This window comes from Panthera leo, chromosome E1 (assembly GCF_018350215.1).
Source record: "Panthera leo isolate Ple1 chromosome E1, P.leo_Ple1_pat1.1, whole genome shotgun sequence".
NCBI classification, from domain to species: Eukaryota; Metazoa; Chordata; class Mammalia; order Carnivora; family Felidae; genus Panthera; species Panthera leo.
Window position 1 is genome coordinate 29,415,227 of NC_056692.1, and position 22,580 is coordinate 29,437,806.

A 22,580-nucleotide genomic window follows, 5' to 3' on the forward strand; every position below is an offset into this window, starting at 1 on the left:
TGGAATTTCTCTCTCTCTCTCTCTCTCTCTGTCCCTCCCTGCTTGTGTGCACATGTCACACACATTCTCTCTCTTTCAAAATAAATACACTTAAAAAAGGCCTGTGGATTTGAACATAAGGCTGTGGGAAAGCCATCAGAGGATCATGTTTGAGTGATGAGCCCAAAGTGAGAAAAGGCATTAAATGGACAAAAGAGCCAAACAAGGAGAAAACGATTGCGGGAAGTACAAGGAGTTGGTTTCCTGACTCTGCCCCTCATGGGCTGTGTGACCTCTGGGTCTCAGTTTCTTCATCTGTAAACTGGACATAATTAAATCTTTATCTCAGGAGAACAGAAAGGGGAAAACTGCCTAGGATAGTGCTTGGCAGGAAAGGGGGGAATCTGAATCCAACATTGTAATCACTAATGAATCAAGTATGCAAAATGAATTTGGATGAACTTAAAGAACCCTCTCTGTGAAACCAAACCCCAAACAATGAGTTTGCTTGACAGTCTCTGAAACTTTATATGCTGGTTACACCCTTAACACCCCGGATTTGCCGCTCATAGCTGTGGGACCGTGGCCAAGTTATGCGATCTCGCCAAGCCTTCCACTTCTGTTCTTTAAAATGGCAACAATTACTGTACTCCAGAAGCCTGGGGGATTAAGATGTACAAATCCATACAAAGCATCTTGTATATAATAAACGCTCAACGACTATGATATGTGGTGAATGTGATATGTTGCAAATCTGGACCAAATTGCCAGAGGATGAGCAGGTTTGAGACAAGCTCGCCTTTTCTTTCTTTTTTTTTAATTTTTTTATTTTTTTAAATGTTTAGTTATTTTTGAGAGAGAGAGAGAGACAGACAGACAGAGTGAGATCAGAGGAGGGGCAGGAGAGAGGGAGACACAGAATCTGAAGAGCAGGCTCCAGGCCCTGAGCTGTCAGCATAGAGCCCAACGCGGGGCTCGAACTCACGAGCTGTGAGATCATGACCTGAGCCGAAGTCAGACGCTTAACCGACTGAGCCACCCAGGCACCTAAGCTCCCCCTTTCAAGGCAGGAATGAAACATGGTGCAAAGTGGGTGGATGCAATTCTTCAGGGTCGCACTAACACTCCTCGCACTTGTAAGAAGGACTTACAAGTCGGGCAGGTGCCGGGAGAGACGTGAAACACCCTGGTGAGCCTGTTCTTCCCCTATGTGTGGGGAGTGAGGAGAGCCCAAAAGGCCACACGTCACCATGCCTTCTCCACAGACCCTGCCCCTGATGAGAAGAGATGTGAAGTGAGGAAAGACAGCTACCACCATGGTAGCTGGCTTCTAAATGGTTCCAATGATGGTCCACCTCCTGGCATTCACGCCCTTGCATAATCTCCTCTGCTTGAGCGTGGGCTGGGTTATTGACTTGCTCCTAAAGAACAGAATAGGTCAAGGAGATAAGACAGCACTTCTGAAATTAGTTATAAGACGGTGACCTTGATCTTGCCTGAACTCTGACTCTTCTCTTGCTTGCTCTGATGACGCAGGCTGCCACAAGGTGAGCTGCTCTGTGGAGAGGTTCACATGGCAAGTAGCTGCAGGACGCCCTCAGTCCTGTGAGGAACTAAATCTCACCAGCAACCTCATGAGTGAGCTTGGAAGCTGGTCCTTCCCCACTGGAGTCCCGAGACCACCCACTGAAGCCCTAGCCAACACCTTCATGGCAGTCTAGTGAGGGACCCTCACGTAGAGGACCCAGTAAGCCATGCCCAGGTTCTTGACCCCCACAAACTATCAGATAATAAATGTCCTAAGTCACAGAGTTTATGGGTAATTTATTATGTAGCAGTAGATAACTAAAATGCCCATCAAGTAAGTCCCTAGCTCTCTCTTGACTTTACTTCTTAGCAAAATGGTTGGTCTGTCCTAAAGCAGGAAACGCAACAAAATCTGAGTGCTTTCTGCCATTAGTTGGCCACAGGGAAGATGTTCCCAATAATTACTGCCTAACATCCCAGCTCCACCTCCCTCAGGCAACTGGAAGACTAAATAGACCATGTGCATCCACAACACCAAATATTCTGGAACAAGAACTAAGTGAACAATCTAAAAAATAACCAGATGAACTGGATCAGGAATTGGAGGATTCCCATAACTATCCTCATTCAGAGATATGTACACATAAACAAAAAGCAAACACACAAACATGAAAAACCGAACGTCAACTAAAATGGAGGAAATTAACATGAGATACAAAAGACAGATGAGGAACCTTCTTTGGATACAGGACGTGTAAGATATTAAACTGATTAGAACAGATACTACACTTGATCTCAGCCAAAAGGCTGAGAAGCAATCAGGAACATTCTTTGGAAGGTTTGTACTAGAAGAGGTTTGCGCACTGCTCCCTCTCAAGGACATTAGAGCAGACACAAATCCACGAAACAGGAAATGAAGAAGCAGACGAGAAGACATCAGTAAGAAGGGGAAACAGCAGCTGGCATAATGGGGGAAATAAGGAGAAAGATAATTACAGAAAATAAAAGTGCTTCAGAAACGTCGAAAATTGACCAAATTTTACCAAAAACCGAAGTACTGATGTTGATGCAACCTTGATTTTCCCAGCTTTTTTTGAGCTATCACTGACAGATTGTGTGAGTTTCAGGTGTACAATGTATTGATTTAATACATTTCTAAGTTGCGAAATGATTACTGCCATAGCGTTGGCTACCACCTGCTGATGGCAGTCTTGATTAAAAGCACCTATGGGGCGACTAGGTGGCTCTGTGCTGACAGCTCAGAGCCTGGAGCCTGCTCTGGATCCTGTGTCTCCCTCCCTCTCTGCCCCACCCCCATCTGCACTCTGTCTTTCTTTCAAAAATAAAACATAAAAAAAATTTTTTTAAAGAAAAAAACAAAGTCCCTGGAATAAAAACAAGCACAGAAAAGTGGGAAAAAGAGCTTGAAACAATATTCAAATATGCAGTGGAAAACATTGCTCAACTGGTGATCTAAACCTACAAACCAAAAAGCTCACTAAATATCAGGCAAAATTAATTCAAGACTATACACATCAATGTACCATCTGAAGTTACCATTTTGTAAGATTAAACAAGTGTCCAGCATCCAGGTATAAAATTACCTGTTTATAAAGGTAAAAAATACAAAGTCAAGGTGGCTTCAAATTTCTCAGCAGCAGCTGATACCAACAATGAAGGAAAGATGTGACCCAAGGGTTCTGCAGCTGATTAAGTTGTACAGAACAGAGAGCCTTTATCAAATATTCAGGTTCCAGTTGTGGGGCTACTTTGAATCCGTTAAGAAATAATTGAATCTAATTTATGGTATCAGTCAGGTTCAATCAGAGAAGCGGAACTGTGCGCACGCACATGTGTGTGCATGCATGTGCACGTGTGTACATGTGTGTGCGTGTGTGTGCATGTGTGTGTGTGTGCGCGCGCGCGCGCGCGTGTGTGTGTGTGTGTGTGTGTGTGTGTAGGGATTCGACTACACACTGCAGCGTGGGAGCTGGGTAGGCAGTCTTCCTGAGGCTGGTGCCTTCAAAATGTGATGCTGGGGACTGAAGTCCACAGGGCAAGCGGTCAGGAAGGGACAATGGACATAAAGTTCTTTCTCTAACTAGAGAAAGAACAACAGCAACCTGGGGCGCCTGGGTGGCTCAGTCGGTTAAGCATCTGACTTCAGTTCGGGTCATGAGCTCGTGGTTCATGAGTTTGAGCCCCGCCGTCAGGCTCTCTGCTGTCGGTGCAGAGCCCACTTCGGATCCCCTTTCCTCCTCTCTCTGCCCCTCCCCTGCTCGCGCTCTCTCTCAAAAATAAGAAGAACGAGAGCTGGAGTCCATGAACACAGTCCATGGAACAAAACTCATGCCAGTTCGGTCTTCATCACAGACCTAAGCACACTCATCTCTGGCCCAAGAGGCAGAGAAGCTCCAGGAGGGTCCAAGGGAAGGCAGACTGTTGTAAGCCCAGCTGCTCATGAGCTGAGCCGGCAGATAAATGACAGCACATTTGAGCTAACATTGGCTGCTGCCTCATTTCTATCCTCTAAATCTCCACGAGAATCTCCAGTCTTGTGGGCCATTCTAATCAGAAACAAACAGGAGAGGTAATTCTGGGAAATATAATTTGGCCTGGGCAAGTAGAAACATTACAAAGACCCCACAGTCCATCCATTTTCGACTTGGCACCCGTACACAGTGCCTTAAACTATGCTTAATCTCCAAATAAAGACAGCAACAAAATCACGCTTCTGCGGAACACCACGCAATATCCCCCACACGGCCCAAGCCACGCTGACTTTCTCCCCCAGAACAACACCAGAGTCCCTTTTTTGTCTTTGGATAACGTACATTCTTTTCCTAGCTGATTCATTCATACTCCCTTTTTGACATCTTATAACTTAGATACTTACATATAAAGTTATCTATTATGAGCACATCTTAAATTAGACGATAAAGGGTTGAGAGAAGAGATTACAAGATTTTGGTTAATATTTATAATATATTCACATCAAAATAAGGAAGAAATACTTATAACTGTTATAGTCTTTGTTCTACAACAGGTCACGAGGTCACAGCAAGTATTAATAACTAGATCATTCACTATTTATTCCATATTTCTTCTGCCTTCGGCGAGCACCTTAGTTGGTCATAATTCCTTGACTGGTAGAATGACCCAAACCTTTGTGCGAGGTCTGGGCCACTACCAGTCTAAATTGGGTTATTATCATTTTCCATTGACTTTAACCAGAGGCTATGGGTGTACTACAAGGTACCCCAAAAGATCTCTTGCATTCTCCCTCCTTAATCCTGTGTAGTAGCAACCCAGTTCCCCCTTGATAGTCAGGATCAATCACCCCAGCCTGGACTTTGCCTGTTTATCCAGTGCCCAAAGACGCCAGATGGCAGCTTCAAGCTCCAGTTCAATGCAATCTTTGCTGTGTCTCCTGATGAAAGCGTGTCTGCCTTTGTAACTAAGACTTCTACACCAGCAGAGGCTAAAGTTGCAGGAATGGCAAGCAAAAATTTGACTACTGGGCCGATAGTGAGGAGTTCCTTTCATTTGTATCCCTTGATTCCTGGACTCCTGAATCCAGAGCATGGGAGAAGCGTGGGATGCCGATTTAGAGCATACACCGCATACTGAAGGACGTTGCCCCAGCCCTGCAAGGTGTCACCACCTAGCTGGTACTGTACCTGAATCTTCAAAAAGCCATTCAACCATGTGTTAAGGCAGTCCCTTTAAGATAATGGGGAACATGGTTAAGATCAGTGAATTCCAAGAGCATGAACCACTTCTGCGCTTCGTTTGTTGTGAATAGCATGATGGCGGACGACACATTCTGTAAGGCCACAGATGGTAGTTTTGGCAGAAACACTGCAGGCAGGGAAGGCAAATCCAAGTCCAGAGCAAGCGTCAATTCCAATAAGAACAACTTGCTGCCTCTTTCATAATGAAAGTGGTCCAATGTAATCAACTTAACACCAGGTAGCTGGCTGACGCCTTCAGGCAATGGTGCCGTATCAGGGATTCAGTGCAGTTCCTTCTGTTGGCAGATTAGGCACTCAGCAGCAGCTATAGCCAGATCAGTCTTGGTGAGCACAAGTCCATGTTCCAGTAGCAAATGTATAATCTCCATCGCTGTCACAGTGGCCACTTCAATTGGTATTGAGTTCACAGAGGTTGCTGGGGAAGGAGACTGTCTGATGTCTACGGAATGGGTCATCCTAACCACCTGATCGTTAAAATCTTCCTCTCTGCTTTGGTGAGCATTCACACGGAACACAAGCTATCCTCCTATTCTGCCACTCGGAGGTCCATGCTCATACCTCTTCCTCAGACCTTTTGATTTTTCAGTTGTGTTCCTTCCAAGTGCAACTACCCAGCCAAATGATGATTTGGGTGCAGACCCTTTCTTCTGACCACCTCTCTTTCCAGGCAAAGTGAACAAACAGGTACAGTGTCCCCAGTTCTGTCCACTAGGAGGATTTCCCCGACCATGTTTCAGGGCTGTTTCGGAGAAGGGCTTTCGTGCTACAGCTGTCCATTCTCAGGGGACGCATGCCCACCACGTGGAGCTATCTATAAACCAAGCCCGAGACTTCCTCCCCAGGGAGCTGATCATAGGGAATTTCCATGAAGCCATGGGTGTGGGTTGAGAGAGAATATAATGTCGCAAGAAGACGGCTTTGGGCATCTTGGGATTGGTTACCGGATCTCAGGGCAGGAGAACGTTAACTTCCTCAGGCAGGGATAGAAGGTTGCTTCAAGTGGCAAAAAAGGTTCGCTGGCCCTAGCTTCACTGGAATCTGTCTACATGGCCCTTCCTAATGGTCAAATTCACATTCCTTCCCAACTAATACCCTAGCTTCTATTTCATTTTTTTAAAGCAGGCCCCGTGCCCAACGGGGGGCTTGAATTCATGACCTTGAGATCAAGAGTCACACACTCTACTGACTGAGCCAGCCAGGCGCCCCTAGTCCCCTAACGACTAATGAAACAGAGGTTTCCTGTGAGGTTGGGGATTCAATTTGTGTTGTAATTCAATACCAGGACTCACAACACTCAGTGACTAGTTATACTCATAGCTAAATTTTTTTCCAGCAAAGGATATGCAGCAGAAGCCGCAGGAGAACATACACTGGTGGAGTCCAGAGGGATCAAAACTGACAGACAGACAAGCCTGTCTTCCTTGTCCACGGCACGCAGGAGCGCTTGCCCTCCAACAGCGAACCGTGGGTAAGTGTGGGGTGTCCCTGTTTTAATCTCAGGTCCAAAAGGGCTGGTCATGCAGGCATAACCCGCTGATAACTCTCTCCTTATGTGCTGCAGGAAGACTTTGGGTTTGGTTTTCAATATCTCAGCCCTGCAACCACAGGCAATAGTGTTCTTTTCAGGATCAGCATAGAGGCTATCACATCCCTTCTGCAGATCGTGAGCCACACACTAAAACTTAAAAGCCTGGATTTTAAAATTAAAGACCTTGAGGCACCTGGGTAGCTCAGTAGGTTAAGCGTCCAACTCTTGATTTCGGCTCAGGTCATGATCTCACGGTTGGTGAGTTCGAGCCCCACGTCAGGCTCTGTGCTGTCAGTGTGGAGCCTGCTTGGGATTTTCTCTCTCCTTCTCTCTCTGCTCCTCTCTCTCTCTCTCTCAAGATAAATAAACTTCAAAAAAAAATTTTAGAAAATTTTTAAGTTTTATTTATTTATTATGAGAGAGAGAGAGAGAGAGAGAAAGTGAGCATGCATAGGGGAGGGCAGAGACAGAATCCCAAGCAGACTCTGTGCTGTCAGCCCAGAGCCCGACGCGGGGCTCAAACTCACAGTGAGATCATGACTCGAGCCAAAATTAAGAGTTGAATGCTCAACCAACTGAGCCACCCAGGTGCCCCTCATTTTGATTTTAAAGAAAAGCTCCAATTCTTTGACTTCACAGTTATGCTTTTAGGAATTTATTGCAAGAAAATAATGAGGATGTGTATAAAAATATAACTGTCAGGATGAATCACCAGAGCACTGTTTATAGCAGCGACAAAGGAGACATTGCTTACGTGAAACAGTTGTGCATTTGGTACATAAATGATGGTGCATCCACAAAATGGAATGCTTCAGCAGCTATTAAAAGTGTTATAGAAAGGGGTGCCTGGATGGCTTAGTCAGTTGAGCATCTGGCTTCGACTCGGGTCATGATCTCATGGCTCATGAGTTCGAGCCCCGCATCAGGCTCTGTACTAACAGCTCAGAGCCTGGAGCCTGCTTCGGATTCTGTGTCTCCCTCTCTCTCTGCCCCTCCCCCACTCACGCTCTGTCTCTCTCTCTCTCCTTCAAAAATAAATAAGCATTAAAAAAAATGTTACAGAAGAAACTTTACTGACATGAAGAGGTGTTTAGGACAAACGAATATGTGAACAAGGTAGTAAAACAACATACAGTAATGATTCCATTCTTGTAAAAAATATACACGCATATATAGCAAAAAAAGACTTCCAAAGACAGACACTAAACTGACAGCCGAACTTATCCCGGGGAAGGGAGTAAAAGGGTGTTTATTTTGTTGTTTACCTGTCTTTCTCTTTTTTTCCCCCATAAACCACATAATTTACTTTCATAATACAAACATGTTAACTTATTTCAACCTTTCATTTTGATGAAAACAAATCCATTAGAGAAGAAAACAACTTAGGTTTGTTCGGAAGCAGAACTGATTTCCAAGTTGCCACGGAGGCAGCGATTCTGTTCTCTGGAGAAGCAGGCAGGAAACTTCACGCGCACAGGCGAGTGGGTTCAAGGGAGAGCAGTGCCTCCTACAGCTGCAGGGTGCTCGCTTCAGCCCCTGTGCCCCAAGGCCAAGCAACTCACCTCCGGTCCATCCTATTCCTGCTGAGTCACCATCCTCATCATCTTCAGAGCCATGTCTCCTTGGTCAGAAGGAACCTAGAGCCGAACAGGATCCGAGTTAGCCCTCCTGGTTCTGTCCCTGGTTCTGGGGTCAGGGGCGACATCCTGAGACCCTGCTCCCACGGGAAGTACAGCTCTGGGACAGCAGCCTGAGAGGCCAGCTGCACCTGAGTGCGCCCTGTAAGGGAGGGTCCCATCTGCGAAATGACCCCTGCACGGGACAAAAGCTTGTCAGATTACAGGGATCTAAAGAAGTCAGCATTTAGGAAAGAACCTTCCACTCCATTTGGGGCTGATCTGTTGATTTTTTTTCCTTTTCCCCCCCTTTTTTAATGTTTTTACTTATTTGAGAGAGAGAGAGAGAGAGAGAGAGGGAGAGAGAGAGAGAGAGAGAGAGAGGGAGGGAGAGAGAACAAGCGGGGGAGGGGGAGAGAAAGGGAGGCAGAGGATCCAAAGTGAACTCTGCGCTGACAGTAGAGAGCCCGATGTGGGGCTCGAACTCACAAACCGTGAGATCATGACCTGAGCCAAAGTCGGATGCTTAACCAACTGAGCCACCCAGGCGCCCCAGTTGGTTTCTTTATAAGACCCATGCTTACGTTACCAGCACCTAGCCTATTCAAGGAAGAGGGAAGGTGCTAGACATTTTAAAGGATGCTCTGTGCAGGAAGGATCTCAGACTGGAAATGGAGTACGAAATAGCCAAGAGGGAAGCTAGTAGGAAATCTGTCAACAGATAACAAACAAACAAGATGCTTTGTTTTGGGGTGGCACCCCATTTTTGTATTGTTACATTCAACCTTCTTTCTCCCTTAGATTTTTCGAGTAATTCCTTTATAAACCTCCTACCCACACACCATCAAAAAAGGGGAGGGGCGGAGGCCTCAGTTTCTCCTCCACAATGATCGAGGTCAAGTTGATGGCACCGAGTTCTGAAACTCCATGGCTCCCTGATTCTCTGTGGCACACTGCTGCCCCCGACCCTCTCTCCCAGCCCGGTCCCCAGGAAGCACAGGCACAGTGGGGTATAGCAGAATGACGTTTCATCAACTAAAGGGGAAGTGGTTGGGGAGAACTTAATAACAGTTTCCAAGAACTATTTTAAACCTGCCCCAAGTGATCTCTTGTTCCCTAGGTGACAAACCAGAGGAAACGGGCCTGAACTCCAACACACCACTGACAGCATGCAGCCCGTCCCTTCCTGCTTCCCCTCCCACCTGCCTATGCGGCCTACAGTCACAGCTCTGTGTCCTAAGACATCCTACTGGCTTTCTCCTAGTTGATATTGAGGGGACTCAGCATACTCAAAGCCCTAACAAAAATGCCGTCCTAACCCCAAGTCCTGCAGCCTTGTTCATGGTCCCTTCAGATCAAGTGTCTTCAAAGGGCAGGCTCTACTTCCTTCCGGTTTCTGGAGGAAAACTGCTCATCCACCTGCTCCGTCCTTTCCATTGCTCTGAGAGCGCCTGCCACGACCACTATGGATACCAGGGAGCCCGCACGTCACTCCTTTACCTGAGTTCGTGGCGGCTTGCGGCACCACTGGCCCCTCTACTTGGCGGATGCCCGAGTCCCCGGCCTCTCTCCTACTTTCCCGGCTGCCCCTTCTCAAGTCTCAATTTGTATGTCCTTCTTTCGCCTCCTGCCTCTTACACCCTGGTGCTCCCAGGGCCCTGTCCCAGGCCTTTTTCATATTCCACTCCCAAATCTCTCTCTCCCACAACAAAAATTGGCCTCCAGGTCATAGAAACACAGCATATATATTCAGTTGTCTTATGGGCATCCCACTTGGCTGTTCTACAGGCAGTTACCATTCTCCTGTATCAAATTCCTCACTTCTCTCCCTTCTGGATCACTATGAAAACATCTTAATGTTTATAGATTTTTGAGAGAGCGAGAGACAGACAGACCGTGAGTGGGGGAGGGACAGAGAGAGAAGGAGACACAGAATCCGAAGCAGGCTCCAGGCTCAGAGCTGTCAGCACAGAGCCCGACATGGGGTGCGAACTCACGGACCACGAGATCGTGACCTGAGCCCAAGTCGGATGCTTAACCGACAGCCACCCAGGCGCCCCTATAAAAGCATCTTTGATCGGCTCGGCTCTTTGCCCCAGTCTTGTCCCAGGCCCTTTGCTGCTAGAATGTTATTTCTTAGACAAATCTGGTACTTTCGCTCCTTTGCTTTAGGACCCTCAACAGCCCGACTGTTGCTTTCAGGACAGGGAGATACCTAACTCGGTATCTCTCCCCAGTGCCTGCGGCCTCGATGGTCTGAAGGTTCCTCTGGACCTGCACATCCTGTTCTCCTTGCTCCTACACCTCCTCTCTGCCTAGCTGATAGCCCTGAGGAGTGGTTCGTGGAGGGGGCACTTAGGTCCCTGCCAAAATCTCTCTCATCACCTCCCCAGCCATCCAAATAAACACACTGTGTATGTTTAATGTACAAACTATGTGCTTCATGTACAAACCGAGCTTAAAGACCAGTTTCCCAGGCCCGCTTTTTTTTTAAGTTTATTTATTTATTTTGACAGAGATAGAGTGGGGGAGGGAGAGAGAGAGAAGGAGAGAGAGAATCCCAAGCAGGCTCCGAACTGTTAGCGCAGAGCCCGACGCAAGGCTCATCTCACGAACTGTGAGATCGTGACCTGAACCGAATCCACGAGTCAGACGCTTAACCAACTGAGCCACCCAGGCGCTCCCCTAGACCCACTTTCTAAGCAGACTACTGCCCCTCAGCTCATTCTCTATGGAGTGTGTCCTAAGCACAAGTGAGCCAAGTGGGCAGGGCAGGCCAGAGGGCACCTTACCATCCCTCCCAATGAATCTTCTCCAGGAAACCACCATCCTGGGAAGAAGAGAAACCCTGTATTTAAGTAGCCAAACCAAAGCATAACCCACAGGGCGCCTTCTCCTCTGGTACCTGCATAGGTGTCTGTTCGTGCACAGGCATGCACACGTGTGTGTATACAGTGGATTTATCCCTTTATAATCTCCCCCGGCCCACGGAAAGCCACTCAGTCAACATACAACCTAAGGGGAAATAGTGTGTTCGCTCAGAAATGCAGGAGCGAAGCGGCCTCGTCTTTGCACAGAAAGCCTCTTCCAAACTGAAATTCTGGAGCTACCGCTGCTCGAAAACACTGCCCCCTACCTTGTACCACGCACTGGGACTCTGCTTTCCAGACCACTGAACTTTGGGTTTTGCTCCCTGAAAATGTCAGGGAAAGACAACTTCTCCCTTCTTCCCCCAGGATGAACGAAAAGGAAAGTCACACTAAATTCATTTAAACTAAGGAATAAAGGATAGAGAGCCTAGCTTAACGCTCTCAGAAGGATTTGCTTTTTTAAATGAGAATTTCAAGGGTCGCCCGCCTGGCTTCGTTGGTAGAGCGTACGACTCTTGACCTCAGGGTTGGGAGTTCGAGCCCCACATTGGATGTAGAGGTTACTTAAAAAATTTTTTAAATCTTAAAAATAATAATAGATAAATAAATGAGAATTTCTAGACTCAAAGGAATGAAGCACTAATAGCAAAAATTAATCAGAGACTTCAAAATACTCCCAAGCCCAAAGCACTTCTTCTAAGGCCGAAACAGGTAGTGCACCCACGCATAATCAACTGCCCGTGGCTTTGTTCTCAGAACAGCTGAGAGCCCACAACAAAGGCTGCCGGACTCTCTCTCACCATGTGCCCAGCTCTGAGAATCCAGTAGAAAGCCAGATTCTTGTAGGACTTGACAAAAGCAGACGTTTCAGAAGATTGAGGGTCGCTGTACAGGGCCTTCCACTTCAGCTGATTGAATTTGGGCAGTTCGGCCCACTTCAATTTCCGCATCCAGGCCTCCTGACCTGGTGGGAGGGACAAAGAAGGGTCTGGCATCAACAGTTGGGTGGGGTAGAAACAAAAATCCAGGGCCCATAATTTCACATTTCCCAAACTGTAATGTGCATAAGGCTCATCCCGAGATTCGTTACAATGCAGATTCTGAGTCAGTGGGGCTGGGTGAGGACTGAGACTGCATTTCTAGCAAACCCCCAGTGATACCCAAGACAACGGGGAGGCACTTAGAAGCTCTGAGGTCCGGCTACGTTTGCCCCTGACTCTCCCATCACTGTATGCTCTGAAGGAAGGAAACTGGGGGCCTGTGCAGGTGGCAGGACTCTCCAGAGGACTGAGAAGTCTGAGGGTCAGTAGATGCTAACGTGGCTCACCCGAGCAGCTCATGGAAGAAACGCAGAACCTTTTCAAAGTGTCCTTAGCGCCCTTGGTGTACAAGTGGCAGAAATATTCAATCCTGCCGACCTTGTGAAGGCATCACACTTGTCAGACTGCGTGCCTCGGTTTGCCTGCCGGTTCTGAGAACTTCACCTGGTCTTACTGCAGCCAGAACCACACAGGACCCGTTTCCCCTGGGTTTACAGTCAGTAGGGTTTAGTTTCAATTCGGCTTGCAGGGCTTACCACCTACTGTGACGGGGCACGGAGACGGGGTTTTCCCTCGGTTCCACGGTGCATTTATCCCATGACCAGGAGAATATCTCCTTTTCTTTCATCATATGTAAGGGCCTCAAAAATCTGCCAGGCCCAGGCTTCTCTAAGGGTCCACAGCTCTGTCCTCTTTAAAGAAGTCAAGGTCAGGGCACATGGGCATAACAGGAAGTGGCCTTCCTCCTGGCATTTCTACATCGCCAGCCTCAAGACTGACACGTCCGAGGCTGGCTCCCTTCCAGCTCAACCCATGGAACTAACTGCCTCCACGTGCCCCACGGACTGTGTTCCTACCCATGGTGTCCACGATGAGATCGAGCTGTCCGTTATACACGGTCACATTGACCCCGGCTTCCAGCAACTCATCCACAATGCTGATGACCGGCTTCATGAAGTCCCCCTCCATGTTCTGGAAGACACTGGCAGACTGGCCTGCACATGAGGAAGCAGAAAGAGGGAACAGCTTGCAACCTGCCAGAACAAGAGGCACCTTTCAGTCCAGAGCATCCTGGGCTCCGGCACCCACAAGGCACCACCGCGTTCCACATAACAGAGGCTGAAAACACAAATGCTTCACCAGCCGGCCCAGAAACCCCTGCCGTGAGCCAGTCACCTAAAATGAAGCCTGTCAGGCAAATGTGCTCTGTTCACTCCAGTGCACGTGCTGACAGCTGACATCATTTTTCAGGAGGAACTGAAACCCAGAGAGGGCTTCATGCCCGAGCAAACAGGGAGCTTCAGAAAACGCTGTCCTCTCAAGGAACAAACTCTGCTTTTGGGCAAGTGATAGTTTTCCTCCTTTGCTGAGTAACACTGGGGCCAAGTTCTAAGTTCTGAACAAGTGGGGCCAAATCAGACCTAAACCAATGCCGAGCGAGCCCTCAGTAAGGCTGCAAGGAGGACCAGCCCCTGGCAAGAGAACAGGTGGTCGGTACCACAGTGCGACCGGATTCCTGACCGTTGTCACCATAACATCGAATGCAAAAGTAATGACGACAGCTGCTACTATTTTTTATTTGCTAGTCGCTGCTTTCAGCAAGCACTTTACAAACAACAACCCACTTCCTCTTCATCAGCCCTAGGAGATGAGGAGTCTTAACCTAGCGCAGGAGTTAATGAACACGAGGCTCAGAGACATGCTCAGGGGGAAACAGCTAGTCAGTGGCAGGCTGGGCTCAGGCCTGGCTGACTCCAAAGCATGTGGGCTTCACTGCAAACCAGAGCTCAAGACCCTGGGTGTGGGTACTTCCAGAGAGTTTGTCCTTTCCAGACCATACACAGATACAGCTGGAGCCAAAAAGGAGTTTTTTCTATCAGTCAACGTCCGCAAAAATGTTGTCCCCTTGCCCGTCCAGCCGCATGGGCAGGGAGTGAGAGTCTCTGTCGCTAGAGAAGCTGGATGGAAAACGCTGTCATCACAAAGATAAACTGAAGGGGCTGAGCTGGAAAGGTGCTCTTGCAGGCTCGACCTTTAAGCTGGCCTCCTGTGATGGCTCACACCTCTATTCTCAGTCCTCAACGGCTCCCTGTGCTTGTACTTCCCCATGCTCTGACACCAGATTCTTATTATTTGATCTAATTAACTCGCCCCTTGGTGCCTGGGTGGCTCAGTCGGTTACACATCTGACTTTGGCTCAGGTCGTGATCTCACGGTTTGTGAGTTCAAGCCCCGCCTTGGGCTCTGTGCTGACAGCTCAGAGCCTGGAGCCTGCTTCCGATTCTGTGTCTCCCTGTCTCTCTGCCCCATGTCCCTACCCCACTCGTGCTGTCTCTCTCTCTCAAAAATGAATAAATGTTAAAAATAATGTACTCACCCCCTCATTTCTAGAAAACTCTAAGGGGTGAGGCAGAAATGAAAACACCAGGGCTACGATGAATCCTCTAACTTTAGGTTGGGAGGGTGGCCCACATCCCCGGAGGAAGCAAGGGCCAGGGTCGAGTCTTAGCGGCTCAGTAGCCATCAAGGGGCTGTTAGAAAGACATAGCCCTGGGGTAACTCAGACATAAAGGAAACCCTCTTCAGCTTGAGTGTTTCTCCTCCAGGAATCTGGGAGTCCCACTCGCTCACGGCCTCCCTATAGGACCGAGCGGGAACTTATCCAAGATTCCTACCTGGTCCTGGTCTATGAGAACCCCAAATATTTCCCCCAGAGATGGCCCCCAGAACTGAAGGTGGTAGACCCCAGACCACACCCAGCGTCAGGACCCAGGGAGGCCTGCCAGGGAGGTGGTCAAAACCTGCCCCAAAGACCTTGGTCTAGAAGTCATACCCACAACCGACTGTGGCTTTGGGCATGGCTTTTTTTTTTTTTTTTTAATCTCAATTTTGTTTATTACGGGAAACTTCAAACTCATACAAAAGTAAAACCAGCGGGAAGATTCTCAGGTGCCCACAATCTGGCTTATCAATCCACAATCCAGTTTATCAGTTATCAACACCTAACCCATCATTTCATTCCTTCCCCCATCTCCCCACTTCCCTACTAATCTCTTATTCTCAACCAATTTTGGCGCATTATTTACTGTCTCTCTATTTTTTTTGCTCATCTATAAAACATGGATAGTAAAGCTGTTCTGCTTCAACATGTCAACCCATCCACAAAACCCATTCTTCAAATTAAGACGTCTGAATTCACCTCTATTGCCCCCCAACCCTACCAACAGCACTTAATTAGGTCACGCAAGTACCTCCCCAGGAGCAATCCTCAGGAATAATTTTGAGCTTCTTCCTGATGGGACCGTTCATGAGCTGACTTAAGGTATCCTGTTGTAGGTGTCTCACGTGGCGTTGGTAAAGATGAACTAAAACAAACTGGTACACGGTGAGTTCAAAGGACTGGAAATAAGACCAAGACGATGTCTTTCCCAAGCTGCTGGGACACAGTGTCTAAGAGGGAGGCTTTCAGCTGGAAAATGAAAAGTGTCGCCTTAATTCACCCCAGATGGAGGAAGAAGGCCAGAAACACGTTGAAAGTGGAGATGCTTATTAACTTTGATCGCTGCATTTTATGTACTTTGGGGCCATTGAGTTTCTCCACGGCCAATGGAAATCGGCTAACAAGTGGAATCGAGGGGTTCCTGCAGCCGTTATAGGCCTCTCCCGGAGGGAGGATGCCAGATATGGGCATCCAGTGAGCCTGGGTCAGCTGAAAGACAACTCGATCCAGCCTTCAGGGGGACTGACGTTGTAATCTGATGGGCAGAAGTTGGGTTCCAAGACACTATGCTAAGTGAAAGAACCCAGGTGCAAGAGACCACCCACTGCACGGTTCCCTTTATATGAAGTGCCCCAGGAAGGCATATGTGGAGACGTAGATTAGTGGATGCTGGTAGAACCGGATGGTGGTTATGACAGTGCAGCCCGGTGGATGCACTAAAACCACTGAATCATACACTTAACATGGGTGCAATTTACGGTATGTAAATTATGTCAATAAAGCTAAAAAAAATAAATAAATTGATTTCCTCTTGTACAGAGACAGACAGACAGGGTCTAGCAACTTCCAGGTCCACTTACCTAGGTGGCTCTGGGTGAACTCCAGGCTCGACTCCATCGCAGCCATGGGAGCGCTTTTAGTTAAGATGTTATAGAAGTTCACCCCATCCGTGTTCTGAAACAGAGAATTATATGCGGCTGTTTGTTTGATTTGTCCATGATCGAGGCTGCAAAACAGAAAGACAACTGGCTCTCCATCTTATCCAAGGACAGCTTTAACTTTGTAAATGTGCTTGGATCAGAGCAGCGGCTCCGAGGGCTGAGACCAGCTGTCAGCTGAGTCTCCTGGGGGTAGTGAGTGGCTCGTCCGAGGGGAGCTCAGTTGCTGGAGAAAACAAGGGCCCTTGTGTTAGCTTATAGGGAGTACAGAGCCGCGGAGGGCCCTACACACTCAAGTCCTCAGCCCGGCATCCTTCCCTTCTGGGATGCTTCGATGCTTGACAAGGATCCAAACGTTCATGTCGGCAAGACACATCACTTCTTACACAGTCCATACGCTCAGCCGAGGACGAGCAGGTCTTACAGGCCTGGGTGGCTTTCTGACCTCCTCACTGCTCAGACTCATCAGCTTTATCTCTTAGCATGCGATCACTTTCAGATTCGTGGGGAGTCTCGGGATAAGACCCGAATCCCAACGACACCAACCAGGAGCCCTTCCTCCATGGGAACAAGGCAAGTGGGCTGCCTCCAAGGGTGTCCTGTTACCTGTTCAATGAGCATTTCTGCTTTCCCCCACAGCTGGGTGGCCTCTACATAGTGCTCCTTATTCACGGCATCCAGGACTTGCTCTGCAACCTGAGACACCTCTGCCAGACCTTGGTCATCAAGAAGAGACTAGAACGCAAACCGAGAACGAAAAGGCCCATGTTGCTCAGAGACACAAACCTGGCATCACGTACAGCTAGGGATGGCCGACAGACTGGGAGGGAGAAAGGGGACCACATATGAAAGTGAATTGTTGGGTCGCCTGGGTGGCTCAGTTGGTTAAGCATCCGACTTCAACTCAGGTCATGATCTCATGGTCCGTGAGTTTGAGCCCCGTGTCAGGCTCTCTGCTGTCAGCTCAGAGCCTGGCTCAGATTCTGCATCTCCCTCTGTCTCCGCCCCTCCCCTGCTCACACTCTGTCTCTCTCTCTCTAAAAAATAAACATTAACAACAACAAAAAAAGTGTATTGTTTTAAGTCACGTAGTCATTGATGAAAAAAATACGGCAAAATGTTAAGAGTCTAGATGGTGGGTACTTGGGTGTTCACAGTGATCTTTCCACTTTTCTGCATATTTGAAAATGTTTGTAATAAAAAGATATATTTTATTACAAATGTATTACAAATTATAATAAAATATATATTAAAAATATATAAAATTTTTTATAATAAAAAAATTAAAAGTTGGGGGGATTTTTAAAAAATTGTGTTTCTGGTACCTGGAAAAATGGGTAACTATGCTGATGTTTCTTTAAAATTTGCCCCCAAGGAGCAGTGTCAACCTCACAGGCAAACTCAGCTAGCCTGTTCTTCCTGGAGACAGAGCCAGAAGAGGCCAGCTGGGCTGCTGACCAGGGTGGGTGCAGGGTTGGGGATGCATCTACTCACCACGCTGTACAGGTAAGGTCCCCAGGAGAGCACCGAATCTAAAGGAAACCACATATGTACAAAGTAAGTTTGTCGTGGTTCTGTCCTCCCAAAGAAAAACCGTACTAGCTTCCCTCCCAAAGCAGAGACAGATGCAAGAAACCTGGTGGCTTTGGGTCTCAAGGCTCCGTGCAGGGCTGATGTCTCAGGAGTTGGGAGGTGGGATGATGTGGAAGCCTTTCTGTTGACTCAGGACTAATGACATGTTAATTTGACCTGATACTGGCCCAGCAAGTGAGTGATAGCCAGCGATGGCATCCCTACAGGTAGGGGGTGTGTGTGTGTGTGTGTGCGTGCAGGTTCCTCTCTGCTAGACCTCTAGGTATGTTGACAGCTTAAAATATGTCCCCCGCCCTCACATTTCTGCTCTGTATTTGCTCCTCCAGTTTGGGGACACTAGCTTCTGCCAAGGAGCTAATTAAGGAAGAAGACTAAGGATTTTGTAATTCAATGTCTATGACTATACTGCCAACCAATTCTTTTCTATTCCACAAACATATTGAGAATTTACTAAGGGTCTAAAGCCAGCAAGGAGTTTTAAAAGATACTGAGCCTGGGTGGCTCAGTCGGTTGAGCATCTGACTCCTGATTTCAGCTCAGGTCATCATCCTAGGGTCATGGGATCCAGCCCCACATCAGGCGCTGTGCTGACCACGGAGCCTGCTTGGGATTCTCTCTCTCTCTCTCTCTCTCTCTTCCTTGCTCACACACACTCTCTCTCTAAAATAAAAAAAGCTGGCACAAAAAAGAGACACTCATACCAATGGAACAGAATAGAGAACCCAGAAATGGACCCACAAACGTATGGCCAACTAATGTTTGACAAAGTAGGAAAGAATATCCAATGGAATAAAGACGGTCTCTTCAGCAAACGGTGCTGGGAAAACTGGACAGCAACATGCAGAAGAATGAACCTGGACCACTTTCTTACACCATTCACAAAAATAAACTCAAAATGTATGAAAGACCTCAATATAAAACAGGAAGCCATCAAAATCCTCGAGGAGAAAGCAGGCAAAAACCTCTTTGACCTTGGCTGCAGCATCTCCTTACTCCACACGTCTACAGAGGCAAGGGAAACAAAAGCAAAAATGAACTATTGGGACCTCATCAAAATAAAAAGCTTCTGCACAGTGAAGGAAACGATCAGCAAAACTAAAAGGCAACCAATGGAATGGGAGAAGATATTTGCAAATGACATATCAGATAAAGGGTTAGTGTCTAAAATCTAGAGAACTTATTAAAGTCAACACCCAAAAAACAAATAATCCAGTGAAGAAATGGGCAAAAGACATGAATAGACACTTCTCCAAAGAAGACATCCAGATGGCCAACTGACACATGAAAAAATGCTCCACATCACTCATCATCAGGGAAATACAAATTAAAACCACAATGAGATACCACCTCACACCTGTCAGAATGGCTAAAATTAACAACTCAGGCAACAACAGAGGTTGGCGAGGATGCGGAGAAAGAGGATCTCTTTTGTACTGCTGGTGGGAATGAAAACTGGTGCAGCCACTCTGGAAAACAGTATAGAGGTTCCTCAAAAAACTAAAAATAGAACTACCCTATGACCCAGCAATTGCACTACTAGGTATCCAAGGGATACAGGTGTGCTGTTTCGAAGGGGCACATGCACCCCAATGCTTATAGCAGCGCTAGCGACAATAGCCAAAATATAGAAAGAGCCCAAATGTCCATCGACTGATAAATGGATAAAGAAGATGTGGTGTATGTATATGTGTGTGTGTATTATATGTGTGTCTATAGACACACATATAATACACACACACATATACATACACATATATGTATACGATGAAGTATTACTTGGCAAGCCAAAAGAATGAAATCTTGCCATTTGCAACTACGTGGAAGGAACTGGAGGGTATTATGCTAAGCGAAATATCACATGACTTCACTCATATGAGGAATTTAAGATGCAAAACAGATGAACATAAGGGAAGGGAAGCAAAAATAATATAAAAACAGGGAGAGGGACAAAACATAAGAGACTCTTAAATATAGAAAACAAAAAGCGGGTTGCTGGAAGGGTTGCAGAAGGGGGATGGGCTAAATGGGTAAGGGGCTTAAGGAATCTACTCCTGAAATCATTGTTGCACCATATGCTAACTAACTTGGATGTAAACAATAAATTTAAAATAAAATAAAATAAAATAAAATAAAAGTGTGCCTGGATGGCTCAGTCATTAAGCATCTGACTTCGGCTCAGGTCATGATCTTACAGTTGGTGAGTTTGAGCCCCACGTCGGATGTGCACAAGCCCCACTTTGGGAGAGCTCCAGACCCGATTTGGGTAAAAACATGAGCCCCATGTGAGCCCCACTTCTCTCTCTCTCTGCCCTTCACTCATTTGTCCCCCGCAAAAGAAAAGTAAATAAATAAATAAAATAAAATAAAATAATTAAAAAACAACAACAAATGAGTAAAACAACGCCTGCCCTCAAAGAGAACAGTTGGGCTTAGTTTGGATGATTCCCAATTCCCAGAACTATAGGTAACGCTTGTACCACTGACATGTGCCAACAAAGTACCAAGGACCACAACTTGCACATTTGAATGTGTCATTCCTTTGCCTAAGAACCTTCAATAGTTCCTAAGGCTAAGCATCTCAAAGTATGCTTCAAGTAACCTCAGTTCTGCAGGATTTTACTCTAGGTATTAGAGAAGAAAAAGTGGTTCTTCAGTTAAGTATCTTTAAGGCTATGCAAAACAGAAAAAAATATTTTTTTTCCCTGCGGGACTTCTCAGAGTCTCTAACATGCCTATGAAACCTTGAAGAGGTGGAGTCAGTATTTAGCACCTCCAAAACTTATTTGACTCTGGAGCCCTCCGTGTTGGCACCTCACGGTGATACCTCATAGGACTCGTATCCTTCAGAGCACACCCTGGGAAACGCGGGCACACCAGGCCCTCCGGGACCTAGCCGTCATCCACCTCCCCTGCTTAACTATCAAGCGTGTGCCTTAAGTTTCCTCACATACAGAATCGCCTGCAATTCTCCAACGTGTCCCATTCCCTGCTTGATCTAGTCCAGGGACTGACAAAATTTTTCTGTAAAGGAACAACCAGTAAACATTTTTTTTGCTCTGCAGGCCAGCTGACCTCTGTTGCAACCACTCCACTCTGTTGTGGCATCCTCTGAGCAGCCACAGACAACATGTCAATCAACGGGCGTGACCGTGTCCCAATAAAAAACTTATGGGTGGCAGGACAGACTCAACTTGTAGGCTGTAGTTTGCCAACCTCTGATGTCCAACAGGACTTTCTGCAATGATGGAAATATTCCGTATCTATGTGGTCCCAAACAAGTCAATAGCCACGTGTGGCGACTGGAACACTTGAAACGTGGATGGTGCAACTGAAAGATTAAAATTTTTATTGTACTTTAATTAATTTAAATTTAGTTGCACACGGCTATGGCTACCATCTTGAACTGTGTAGGTCTTGAAGACACAGAACACGTCTGTGCATCTTTCCTAAAACTTTGCACCTACTACCTAGCAAAGAGTTCATAACTGTGCATGCAAATTAACAGTATTTTTCTCTCAAAAAAGGAGTAACGTCTGGGGCACCTGGATGGCTCACTCAGCTAAATGTCTGACTCTTAATTTCGGCTCAGGTCATAATCTCAGGGTTCGTGAGATTGAGCCCCTATGTCCAGCTCTGCGCTGACAGTGCAGAACTTGCTTGGGATTCTGTTTTCCTCTCTCTCTCTCTCCAAATAAATAAATAAACATCGTTTAAAAAAAAAGGAGTACTTCTGGGATGGAAGGGTAGAACTTAAGTGGATCTGAAAGTCTGAAAGGAGGGATCTGGGCAGGAAGGTTTCTTCCTTCCTTCCTTCCCTCCCTCCCTCCTTTCTTTTACTTTTTTTTTTTCTTTCTTATTTTGAGAGAGAGAGAAAGAACCAGTGGGGAAGGGGTAGAGAGAGAGGGAGACAGAGGATCCAAAGCGGGCTCTGTGCTGAGCACAGAGAGCTCGATGCTAGGCTCGAGCTCACAAATTGTGAGATCATGACCTGAGCCTAAGTCAGACACTTAACCGACTAAGCTACCCAGGAGTCCCTGGCAAGAAGATTTCTAAGGGGAAGCTGGTCACAGCAAGGTGAAAAAAGGTAGATTGTGGATAGGATGAATAGCACTTGCGAAGCCATGAGACTAAACTTCCTGGTCTTGTGTAAATAGGTGAGTGCATAGATTCTGGAGCCTGCTGCCTAGAGGTGAATACTGACTCCAGCTGTGTGACTTTACAAAAATTGCTTAACCTCTCTGAATCTCAGTTTCATCATCTCCAAAACTGTGATAATAACAGCATCCATCCATGGAGCTGTCGTATGTGTTTGCATAACACATTCAAGTGTTGAGCGCTGTTAGGAAAATGATGAGACCGCAGAAAGCAGCGTGTGTTTCTAAGTGAGATGGTGAGCTTCATGTCTCTGATCAAGGCTTCTGCAGTTTCATGATGTCTTACAAGGTCCACCCAGGAAGGAAAAACAAATAGCAGCCCTTCTCCTGATGCTAACTCAAGAGCTCCCTTTCAGTCCT

The 22,580-nt window shown here is 46.9% G+C and overlaps 1 protein-coding gene and 1 pseudogene across 1 annotated transcript in view; both read right to left on the bottom strand.

Moving 5' to 3' along the window:
- Nucleotides 1–2,213: 2,213 nt before the first annotated feature.
- Nucleotides 2,214–2,325, bottom strand: LOC122207505 (annotated as a pseudogene).
- A 5,514-nt stretch (nt 2,326–7,839) lies between these two features.
- The window catches only part of SCPEP1 (serine carboxypeptidase 1), a 32,356-nt gene continuing 17,615 nt past the window's right edge, over nt 7,840–22,580 (bottom strand). The window contains exons 7-13 of the mRNA XM_042915935.1: nt 17,968–18,005; nt 17,080–17,208; nt 16,396–16,489; nt 15,567–15,680; nt 13,173–13,310; nt 12,076–12,239; nt 7,840–8,426 (exon numbers count right to left, since the gene is read on the bottom strand). Of these exons, the coding sequence (XP_042771869.1) occupies nt 8,364–8,426; nt 12,076–12,239; nt 13,173–13,310; nt 15,567–15,680; nt 16,396–16,489; nt 17,080–17,208; nt 17,968–18,005 (740 nt within the window). The 3' untranslated portion in view covers nt 7,840–8,363. The remainder of the gene's footprint in view (nt 8,427–12,075; nt 12,240–13,172; nt 13,311–15,566; nt 15,681–16,395; nt 16,490–17,079; nt 17,209–17,967; nt 18,006–22,580) is intronic.